This window comes from the organism of the source record quoted next, unplaced genomic scaffold (assembly GCF_019419815.1).
Source record: "Pyrus x bretschneideri cultivar Hongxiangsu unplaced genomic scaffold, Pyrus_bretschneideri_v1 Contig14, whole genome shotgun sequence".
NCBI classification, from domain to species: Eukaryota; Viridiplantae; Streptophyta; class Magnoliopsida; order Rosales; family Rosaceae; genus Pyrus; species Pyrus x bretschneideri.
Window position 1 is genome coordinate 2,492,638 of NW_025999435.1, and position 11,341 is coordinate 2,503,978.

General features: G+C 39.7%; 1 protein-coding gene and 1 long non-coding RNA gene across 3 annotated transcripts; one reads left to right on the top strand and one right to left on the bottom strand.

The window, feature by feature from the left end:
• Positions 1-1,139: 1,139 nt before the first annotated feature.
• Positions 1,140-3,956, top strand: LOC103932061. Of its 2 annotated transcripts, none has more exons than XR_664914.3 (5): positions 1,140-1,312; positions 1,388-1,440; positions 1,675-2,077; positions 2,746-2,981; positions 3,690-3,956. It is a non-coding gene; the product is annotated as an uncharacterized LOC103932061 (long non-coding RNA). The 2 variants fall into 2 exon arrangements; XR_007256627.1 differs by having other exon boundaries at positions 2,832-2,981.
• Positions 3,957-5,268: 1,312 nt separating this feature from the next.
• LOC103932085 (extensin-2) lies at positions 5,269-10,120 on the bottom strand. The gene is made up of 4 exons (XM_048580015.1): positions 8,793-10,120; positions 6,924-8,119; positions 5,776-6,804; positions 5,269-5,668 (listed from the first exon to the last, which is right to left on the bottom strand). The coding sequence occupies exons 1-3, from the start codon at positions 9,967-9,969 to the stop codon at positions 5,791-5,793; spliced, it is 3,387 nt and encodes a 1,128-aa protein (XP_048435972.1). The 5' UTR covers positions 9,970-10,120; the 3' UTR covers positions 5,269-5,668; positions 5,776-5,790.
• Positions 10,121-11,341: the final 1,221 nt, after the last annotated feature.

Here is an 11,341-nt window from a genome sequence, read left to right on the forward strand (position 1 = left end):
ATGGGAAAAAAAAAATAATTTAGAAAAAATATAAAACAAATTTTGTAAAATAGAAGTTATAGGAAGTTATAGAAAAAAAAAAAAGAAGTTATAGGAAAAAAATTGTGTAAAAAAATAAAATAAAATAAAACTGTAAAAAAAAAAAAAATAACGGCTAGTTGACGTCAGTTAGCTGTTGCATTTGAAATTTCGCCTAGAATTCTTGTCGGTTATATCCGACAGGAATGCTAGAATTTATGACCCAACCCGGGATTGGCTGGCTGGTTGGATTGGGCCAGCTGGTTGGCCCTTTCAGATTCCATGGGACCCACGAGCCCACTGGCCTAGCCCTCGTTTAGAGACGGTGTTTAGGTTATTTTTGGCCCTTTAAACCCTTCGGTTGGAGATGACCTTAGTTCAGCACTTAAAGTGGACAATCTCGTTTTATTTAAATAGAACAAATCCTTTTACCTTTATGGCCCACATGTCATATCAACCCAAGCATCTCGAATTGATTTTTGAGAAATCTGAAAGACTCTCGCAAAATTAGACTCTTTATGGATTCGCCACTTCATTGTTTTAGTACAATATTTTATAATTTTAGCATTAGAGTTAATATTAAACTATTAGTTGAAAGAGCGTCTCACCTTGAAAGACTCTTCTTAGCATTTCTCTTATCTTGATTTTTATTCGTTTTGTTTGATGTTTTATTTGTTTTTTCCTTTTATGAACCTAGGTATATATAATATAATGATCATACTTATCGTTTTTTTTTTTTTTGATAAAATCTTTATCATACTTATCCTAAATATATGATTAAGCACACTGTTTGACAACTATAATACCTGCAATATTGTAGTGATTATGACATTTCTCTTCAACTTTTGCAGATTCACTCATTCTTTTATTGTTAATTAATAATGACTATCACTTATAATAAAAATAATACTTATAATTGTAAAAATAAAAACACAATTCTACAAGAGAAAACTAAAAATGAAATGTTAGTATAAAAGTTGCAATTGTGTACATGAAATGTTGTTTTTAATTTCAAGAATGTACAAGAAAATATGGTAATTGCGACACTTTTTTTACGACGTGTGATGCGGCCCTCGCAATAACTATTAAATTTCATTATTTTCTGCGCGAAAACCTTTGGCGCTCTGTTGTGGATAAGTAAAAGGAAAAAAAAAACATAACTGCACGCTCTCATCTCCCTCTCGCTCTTTGCCTCTCTCTTTCTTGTTTGCCACCTATCTCCCTGTCTTCAAAGCATAGATCTTTCTTTGTCACTCTTGCCGCAACCACTGATCCTGAGACACAATTGAACCAAGTAAGGATTTATGTTTCTTCTTCCTCTCTCAAATCTTCCATTTCCCTAACCCTAATATTTTTTGTCATCTCTCAGTTTTTTCTTTTTGCTGCTAGAAATTCGAATTCAACCTCATCCCTTCTCATTTGGTAAGATTATTTGAGAAATTATCTTATAATTTGTTTTTATTCCAGTCTTATCTATTCTCCATTGGTTCTCCCATTGTTTAGGGTTTTTTTTTTTTTTTTTTTTGGTCTTTTCTATGTTCAATTTCATCACTAATTGCTATTATTGTTGGACCATTTTATTTTATTTTTTTAATTAGAGCTAGTCAAAGAAGTTTGCTCGCTTGGTTTTGTTTATTTATTCTTTAATGGCACCAGTGACTCAATTAGCAAGAGAAGCAGAGATTTGGGGGTGGATTAATTGGGGAAAGATCAGGAAGAAAGCATTGATGAATGCAGAGACAATGGTGGTGCTTTTGTGAAGAAGCACGGATTGGTCAGAAAAATGTGAGATTTGTAGAGGAAATGGGAAGAACTAATTGGAAAGGAATGGTGAATGATGAGTCGAAATCAGAGCAAGACGGAGGAGAATATGGAAAGCGGACCTCTAAGAAAAGTGAGAATGGGGTGTAGTTTAAAGGTCGAAGATGAAGTGGGGCATTCTAATGACATCGATACAGAGAAAGGTTTGCGAAGAAGAAAGAGAGTAGGTTATTTTCTTGGGGCCATAAAGGATCATACGAAGCAGGAAGAAAGAAAAGTAAATAAGCAGTCCAAGAAAGTAAGTAATTTGTAAATTCTATGTTTATGTCATTTGTTGTCAATGTTGTGATTTATAATGTAATTGATCTAGTATGCATACAGAACTGGTATTCTATGTTTATGTTGTCATTTGTTGTGACTGTTATATAAAATCTATGTTTATGTCATTAGTTAATGAAATTGCTCAAGTTCGCCGCAAAGAGTGTAAGAAGAAACGATTATGTATTCCTTGCATACATAAATGCCATGCATTAATTTGCTCTGTATCTTTTAATATTTCTGATTAATAACTTTGTTGGGTTAATTGAGTTCATTTTGTTAGAATGGCCTGTTAGAGTATGAGTGTGATTCTCACAGTTTAGTAATAATCATTGTTGTTTTAGATTGGTATAAAGAGGTCTTAATGTGTTTATAAGAGTTAATTCAACTTTGGTTTGGATTGAAACTCTATTGTTGGCTTGAGAATAGAACTCATACTTGTACAAGGATTTGGTCTTGTATTCCTTATAGGATTATTATAGGGTAATCCAGATTTTGTAGTATAAAAACCACAAGCCCCTGCTCTCACAAAAATACGCTCTTATTGTTCCAATTACCTATAACTTGGAGAGCATTGAGTTTTGCAGAGAGGAGAAGGTTGTGTGTAGATTTCTCTAATGGCTCTTAATCCTAATTTGTTGAACATAGTTATGATATGGTGTCTAGCACTATTCTTTCCTTTGATCAATGCCGTAAAGAACATGTGTGTTGCTGCCGATGCTTGTCGGGCTCAGGACAGATGAGGGAGGAAACACGATAGCCTTGCGTTGGTACAGAAACAAATCCAATCTTCACCATGTGTGGGATAGGGAGATCATACAACAAATTATGAAGGACTATTATGACAGAACACACGGGAAAGACTTCGGCAAACAGTTTTGCTGGTATGTGTTGCAGATATTACTTCAGTATTTGCATATACATAATATTTGGAGTGATGATTGTGATTTAGTTAGTTAAATCTTATGTTCTTGGCTAGTTTGTTATAGAGCTTATATGGTTGCTCTTACATGGCCACCACCTTTTGAAGTGAGTTGTCCGAGTAGAATCCAGTAAACGCTGTTTGATTTGGTCTGGATATGGTTTAAATATTTGTATGTTAGACCATTAATTCTATTATTACATTAAGAATTACTCCACTATTTATCTTTAAGAAATGTAGCTAATTTCGTGTTGTTTTGCTGTAATAACTTGGTCTGTATAAAAGGCCGATCTATGTTATAAATTGGTGTCTTACTATTCCCCTCCATCTTTGTTTCTTGTGTTTTTCCCCTTATTTTGTTCCTATTTCCTTGGAAATTGGCTTGGTTGGGTAAAAGCTACTGCTAAGGTCGAGTGAAATCAGATGTTGCTGGGATGAGTTGCATCAAAATTCCACTATAACAAATAATGCATAAAATTTCTAGGTTGAGTTCCATTTCTTGATATCACATCTGGTTATAAGCTCAGTTATCGTTGTATCAGTGGTACTGAAATTGTTCTTATGAAAGTAACTATACAAATGTTGGCGTTGTGCCGTTTGTTATAGTTGTATCAGTGGTCTGCAAGTCACTTTTGTTCCTTTGTCATTATTGATATCATTTTTGTGGCAGTAAATTCTTGTCAACTACAGAGACTGGAAGATGAAGAGGAGACGCGTAAAGTTTAGAAGGAAAAACACTCAAGGGGATATCTTGCTAGGTCCGACAGAGAAGCACTGGTCTGATGTAGTATTATAGACTATATAAATGTCTAATCATGTATATATATTTAATTACTCCAAATGAAATACATTACAATCTCAAAGATTCCAAATAAGGGTTTTTCATTTTGTAAATTATGAATTGTAACATTGATTTGAATTTCACTTTTGTTTGGAACTTGTAGTGCAATCTCACATGAAATTTTTTTGTTGAAGCTATTAAAAATAATGTCATTGGCGTCCAATTTGACGCCCAATATTTTTTTTAAAACTTGGTGACAATTATTTGCGACGTGTTACTTGCCGTCATAAGCTCGTAGTAAATAGTATTTGCAACGCGCTCGCATCGCATATAATCGACCAACATTTACGACGCATGGTTATTGCAACGCGTTATTTGCCGTCATAAAAGGCCTATTGCGACACTTTTGGCAGATTTTGCGACGCGTTTTTACCATCCCAAAAGGTCTTTTTTTGGTAGTTTAAAGAATTTTTGTTATCTAAAATAACTTGTAAGCTTTTGATAAAAAAAAAAAAAAAAAAAAAAAAACTACTTGTAAACGTTTACACTTCGCCCACCCAAAGAAAAATTCTTAACCCGCCACTAGCTCTTCCTCCCCTAGAAGAAGCTCATGACATAGATTCCGTCATTTTCCCAAATCCTTTCAGTATCTTTTTATGTTCCTGTTTACCAAATCCTTCTAGCTACTATTTAAGTTATGAAGGAAAACGGCATACACATTTTTTATTAGCAGAAAACAATTATGTAATACTAAATAAATGTTAACACCTAAAACCTAATAATTTTGTGCAACTTAGATGGATCGGGGGCAATATATAACTCACGGATTTCTTTAGAGATGGAACAACATGCATGGGCCACGGGTTACAACCTCATTGTCTTCTATATATATATATGTGTGTGTGTGTGTGCAATGTGTGTTTATTTGTTTATATAGGAGTGGCAGCCCAAGTTGAAGTAATGGAGCTTGGAATAATAGTTGTTGGCAAGGCTGCTTCCAGGTAATCGACGAGTCGTGTGGATCCCACAATCCCACTACTACCGACTCTCGCAGATATCATTGATCTCGTGCAACTTTCAAACCTGGCACTGGCTGCAGCCTGGTATCCAATACCATCAGGCTCGGAGGACCAGAAGTCTGCATAAGCAGCAGCACTAACCAAAAAGCCTGACAGGCCACTACAGTCTATACATATATCCGTCGCTTTTGGCAATAGAGCAACCTCTGATTTGTTGGCACTTTTGATCCTCCATTTGTTTGGCATTTCTGGAATGTCTCCTTACTAGGGATTGAGGAAACAATGGAATTATGTGTCATCAGTATCTTTTTCTCTGTTCGCAGTTGGAAATGGAAGGTTTTATTCCTTGTGTTCATGACAAGTTGAGGGAGTGATGAACGAAAAAAAAAAAGAACATTTCAAGTTTTTCTACATACCATAGTCCATGCAAGGGAAACAAAAAGAGAAAGTAGACGTAAGAGTCTTCTTTTATTGCTAAGAAGCCAATTATACAATCAAAAGGCCACGGCACTCGCTATACATTCATAAATAAGACCCCAAGAGGGAGAATTGAAAAATGAAACTGTGACAACCAAGCCAATTCCAAGCCCCTGATGCTGATTATAAATTAAACTTCCAATTAATATTTGCTTATTTTTCTCCAAAACTTGCTTTCCCGACATGGATAATATAGTAGCAGCATGTGCAAGATGGCTACCAAAGAAGTAGATAAATTATGGGTTGAATCACTAATGTTGTAGCTCGATGAATTTTCTGACAGACCCTTATTGAATGGACTTGGATTGAAAGCTTGATGTCTCAACTTTCCACTAATGGAGCCTTCATTTATTTCACTGTATAAATTAAAACCTGCAATATTTGGAATAACCCAGAAATAAGATTAGTTCCTTAATTTGGTAATAATTGGAAATGCGATTGATGCCAAGAAAAAAAAAGCAATGAACCTTTTGACTTACATGATTTATATCTGCTTAATAATGAATTGGAGGTGGGGGAGATCCATAAATGTAAACCGGCGGTGGTGTTTCTACCGGAGGTGGAGGGGACTTGTAGATGTAAGGTGGAGGAGGAGAGGGTGATGGTGGTGGTGGGGAGTTGTATTTGTATGGTGGAGGAGGTGATGGGGAAGGTGGGGGTGGGGAATTGTATTTGTATGGTGGAGGAGGAGATGAGGAAGGTGGTGGTGGAGAGTTGTATTTGTATGGCGGTGGAGGAGATGAGGAAGGTGGTGGTGGGGAGTTGTATTTGTATGGTGGTGGTGGAGATGAAGAAGGTGGTGGTGGAGACTTGTAGATGTAAGGGGGAGGAGGGGAGGGTGAAGGTGGTGGTGGTGATTTGTAGTAGTAAGGTGGAGGAGGTGAAGAAGAAGGAGGTGGCGGGGATTTGTAGTAGTATGGTGGTGGTGGTGAGTATTCTGGAGGTGGTGGAGATTTGTAGATGTAAGGGGAAGGAGGAGACGGTGATGGTGGAGGTGGAGATTTGTAGTAGTATGGTGGTGGTGGTGAGTATTCTGGGGGTGGTGGAGATTTGTAAATGTAAGGGGGAGGAGGAGAAGGTGATGGTGGAGGTGGAGATTTGTAGTAGTATGGTGGTGGTGGTGAGTATTCTGGGGGTGGTGGAGATTTGTAGATGTAAGGGGGAGGATGGGAGGGTGATGGTGGAGGTGGAGATTTGTAGTAGTAGGGTGGTGGGGGAGACGGTGAGGGTGGAGGAGGGGACTTGTAGTAGTATGGAGGAGGGGAGAAGGTGAAGGTGGTGGGGGAGACTTGTAATAGTAAGGGGGTGGAGGTGAAGGTGATGGTGGTGGTGGTGATTTGTAGTAGTAAGGTGGAGGAGGTGAAAAAGAAGGAGGAGGTGGGATTTGTAATATTATGGTGGTGGTGGGGGGTATTTGGGGGTGGTGGAGACTTGTAGTAATAAGGGGGTGGGGGAGAAGGAGACGGTGGTGGAGGAGACTTGTAGTAGTATGGTGTGAGGAGAAGGTGTGGTGTGGTGGTGATTGGTTAGTAGTACGAGGTGGGAGAAGGAGACGGTGGTGGAGGAGACTTGTAGTAGTATGTCGGTGGATTGTGGTGGGTGGGGGTGATTGATCGTGGTGAGGGACTGTGTGGTAGGGGTGGTGTTTTGGGGATGGGGGTGGTGGGGATTTGTAGTAGTAGTATGGTGCTGGTGGTTTTGGAGATGGTGGGGGAGGAGACTTGTAGTAGTATGGGGTTGGAGGTTTTGGCGATGGTGGCGGTGGGGATTTGTAGTAGTATGGAGTAGGTGGCTCGGGTGATGGTGGAGGAGGAGACTTGTAGTAGTATGGAGTAGGAGTTGGTGGCTTAGGTGATGGTGGAGGAGGAGACTTGTAGTAGTATGGAGTTGGTGGCTTGGGTGATGGTGGCGGAGGAGACTTGTAGTAGTATGGCGTTGGTGGTTTTGGTGATGGTGGTGGTGGAGATTTGTAGTAGTATGGGGTTGGTGGCTTGGGTGATGGGGGAGGAGGAGATTTATAGTAGTATGGAGTTGGTGGTTTGGGCGATGGTGGTGGTGGGGATGTGTAGTAGTATGGGGTTGGTGGCTTGGGTGATGGCGGAGGAGGAGATTTGTAGTAGTATGGGGTTGGTGGCTTGGGCGTTGGTGGTGGTGGGGATTTGTAGTAGTATGGAGTTGGTGGTTTGGGCGATGGTGGTGGTGGGGATTTGTAGTAATATGGGGTTGGTGGCTTGGGTGATGGGGGAGGAGGAGACTTGTAGTAGTATGGGGTTGGCGGCTTGGGTGATGGTGGTGGAGGAGACTTGTAGTAATATGGGGTTGGCGGCTTGGGTGATGGTGGTGGTGGTGACTTGTAAACGTATGCCGGAGGTGGTGGTGACTTGTAGTAGTACTTGGGTGGCGGTGGTGACTTGTAGTAGTACTTGGGTGGCGGTGGAGGTGGTGACTTGTAGACGTAAGTAGGCGTAGGTGGTGGCGGTGACTTGTAAACGTAAGGAGGAGGATATTGGGGCTTGGACTTTTCACACTCCTCGTACGGAGTCTTGGAAGCATAAGCAAATTTGTCAGCCTTGAGCACAACTTCATATTTAGTCTTGGATTTCACTTTGAGTTTGGCACCCTTGTTGCCCCCGTTTAGCTTAGTGGGAACGTTGCATTTCGAACCCTTTGGTGCTGCGTAGAGCTTAGCCGTGCAAGCCTTGGCTCCATATTTGCCATACTCAAAGCCAGGGATAACTACGCTGAATTTCCCATTGTTCTTAGTTTTACCGTAGGCCTTGATTTCCTTCTTGCCATTCCAGCAAGTTACCACAACAACGGAGCCTGCGGTGCACAAATAATAAAAGGTATTGGAACTTTCTCTTTATGAGATACAGCACTCGTTTTCCGACAACAATAACAACAAAAAATTATATACTAATTAGTTAATTAATCAAATGATTAGTCATGTTCCACTAACTAGGTGTGATGCATTTCAATATATACCAAATCCCTGAGTTGAAAAGGACTATGCAGACTTTGGACACGACCTGTTGGGTAGCGAAAACACGGAGTTGTTCTTATATATTATTTGTAGCACGTTACATTTTCTTTAGTAAATTAAAATGGGACAAATTAAGCACTGTTGATTAATATTTACGACATTAATTTGAAACCATGGTGTTTCCATACTTTTAGCAAATATTACGTAAATTAATTTTTATAACTCAAAGAAATAAAATAAAATAAAACGGGATCACTATTTTTTTTCCTTCATCTCAAGGAAAGATTAAACCGCAACATGTGTGACTATATTATTATATGCCTCTATTTATCAAAAGTGAACCATCCGATTGGAAGGATCACATATACAGTATACTACCCAAATAACTCATTGGGACCAGCAGAGTTGTAAAACATCAAGGACCAAGATTTGGAAAATAAACAAAGATATGATACGAAAGATTAAAGCCAATATTTAAATAAATTTTGAGAAAATGAATTTTGAGAAAAGTACCTGTGGAGTGCTTCTTGTCGTGTGACTTCGATGGATTCTTCCAGTCATAGCATCTGTAGCAGTAGACCCTTCCGACAACCTTCACCAATGGCGGCTTCGGATAGTAAGGAACTGGTGGTGGCGGAGAAGTGTAGTAGTAAGGGGTTGGTGGTGGTGGAGACTTGTAGTAGTAAGGAGGAGGAGGATACAGTGAGGGTGGAGGAGGAGACTTGTAATAGTATGGGGTTGGGGGTTTTGGGGATGGTGGTGGTGGTGATTTGTAATAGTATGGAGTTGGTGGTTTGGGTGAAGGTGGTGGTGGTGGTGGTGGAGACTTGTAGTAGTATGGGGTTGGTGGTTTTGGTGATGGTGGGGGTGGGGATTTATGGTAGTAAGGTGGAGGAGGTGAAGGAGAAGGAGGTGGTGGGGATTTGTAGTAGTATGGTGGTGGTGGGGAGTATTCTGGGGGTGGCGGAGACTTGTAGTAGTACGGGGTTGGTGGTTTTGGTGATGGTGGGGGTGGCGATTTGTAGTAGTAAGGGGGAGGAGGTGAAGGAGAAGGAGGTGGTGGGGATTTGTAGTAGTATGGTGGTGGTGGGGAGTACTCTGGGGGTGGTGGAGACTTGTAGTAGTAAGGAGGAGGTGGAGAGGGAGAAGGTGGCGGTGGAGACTTGTAGTAATATGGTGGTAGTGGTGAGGGAGAAGGTGGTGGTGGAGACTTGTAAACATATGGTGGTGGTGGGGAGGGTGATGGAGGAGGTGGTGATTTGTACTCATACGGTGGTGGGGGAGACAGTGATGGTGGTGGTGGAGACTTGTACTCATATGGTGGTGGTGGAGACGGTGATGGTGGTGGTGGAGACTTGTACTCATATGGTGGTGGAGGAGAGGGAGAAGGTGGTGGTGGAGACTTGTAGACATAAGGCGGTGGTGGTGATGGTGATGGAGGTGGCGGAGACTTGTAGACATAAGGCGGTGGCGGTGAAGGTGATGGTGGTGGTGGAGACTTGTAGACATATGGTGGTGGTGGTGGTGAGCTGTAAACGTAAGGTGGTGGTGGTGGTGGTGAAGAGTAGGGATAAGCACTTGCTTCTACTAAATCCACATTGCTTGAAATCACCACCAGTGTGGCAGCTAAAGCCACTGCCATTTGAGGCCAAAGCCGACCCCAAGAGGGGCCGCCGCCCACACTCCTCATGGGTGTTGCTACAATTTTCTTACCACCTCTGGTCAATGTGGTTAGTTTCACAAATTTTCTCGGGAAAATGGGGAAATGAAGAGAGAAAATATGCTGAAGGCCAGAGAAGCCTTGAGCTGTTTAGGTTTGGAGTGATGACTTGGTAGATGCATGGTATATTGTGTTTTATAGGAAGTGCGAGTCGTTGAGAGAGAGCTGTCACAAAGGACCAATTCTAATGTACTCTTTGATTTAATGCATCAAATGGGGTCACCCTAGCTGGCCTTATCTATTTTGCAATACACTGTTTGAATCACTTGGGGCTCCCCCAGTTGAGATTTAAGAAGCAATGATAATACTACAATATTAAAACAGTAAATTTTAATAATTCCACTTCTTGAGCTCGTTCTCTTTGTCTACAATTTTATTCTATTTTCTCTTTTTAAAAAAATCAATGCACTAAAATGTATAATAGTGTTTTAGTAGTGCTATTCACACTCATTTAATTCCTTACACATTTGTTTCAATTTTCGATCATTGGATCAAATAAAATGAAGAAAATGGTAAAAACTTAACAAAAGTATACGAAAAGTAAAATAAATGTGTGAATAACACTTTCTATAGCGTTTACATGGCCACAATGGTGCACAATGGTTGGAAATTTTTGTTTTTCTTTGGGCAGATAGATATTTGGCAAATGTTTGGGTCAACGTTTCTAAAAGATAATTAAATATGAGGAAATTGTGAGATCTGATACGTGGCTAGAAATGCCATGTGAAAGCTTCCATATGGCACATGTATATATTATTGTCAGTTTTTCTCTTACTTTTCAATTGTTTGTTCCATATTTGTTAATTACAATCTAAAAACTAATTATTAGTCTAAAGTTGTTTAAGCAAAAGAAATCCAAAAGGTTAAAGTCAATTAAAAAGGGTAATAATGAAGGTCCTAATAACAAAGTTGGTGGCCGGTAGAGGAAAAAGATTCGTGCAGGGCAGAAGGTTTAGTGGCAAATAAACAAAAGCAAAACAAACAGAATATTGCACGTTCATTGGCCTCCCTATAATACTAGCTCAAAGAGCTGAGGATTTGGGTATATTTATTTTCAAATGCATGTTTTTTTATTAGGAGATGAGTTTCATCATAAAATCAATGACATATAAGGAGTAGTTTAACATTTTATAAGTTATTGTAAAGTTTTTCTTTTTATCGATATGAGATTCTTTTATCTTTACATCATCATATGTCTTTTTACATGTGGCAAATTTGTAAGCCAAATACGTGGACAACAAGAATTGGGTGACATGAAGCACTTGAGGCTTAGTTGTTGGGCTCACACGTGGGTCACCCTACTCTGATACCATAAAATAAATAAGATTCTACCATAAAATAA

What these genes read in the sequence shown, in the direction of transcription:
- LOC103932085 (XM_048580015.1), bottom strand. Translation starts at nt 9,969, where the DNA reads ATGAGGAGTGTGGGCGGCGGCCCCTCTTGGGGTCGGCTTTGGCCTCAA. An exon ending in CGACAAGAAGCACTCCACAG is followed by an intron (nt 8,120 to 8,792) that starts GTACTTTTCTCA and finishes TGTGCACCGCAG; the next exon opens with GCTCCGTTGTTGTGGTAACT. An exon ending in AACACCACCCCTACCACACA is followed by an intron (nt 6,805 to 6,923) that starts GTCCCTCACCAC and finishes ACCACCACACCA; the next exon opens with CACCTTCTCCTCACACCATA.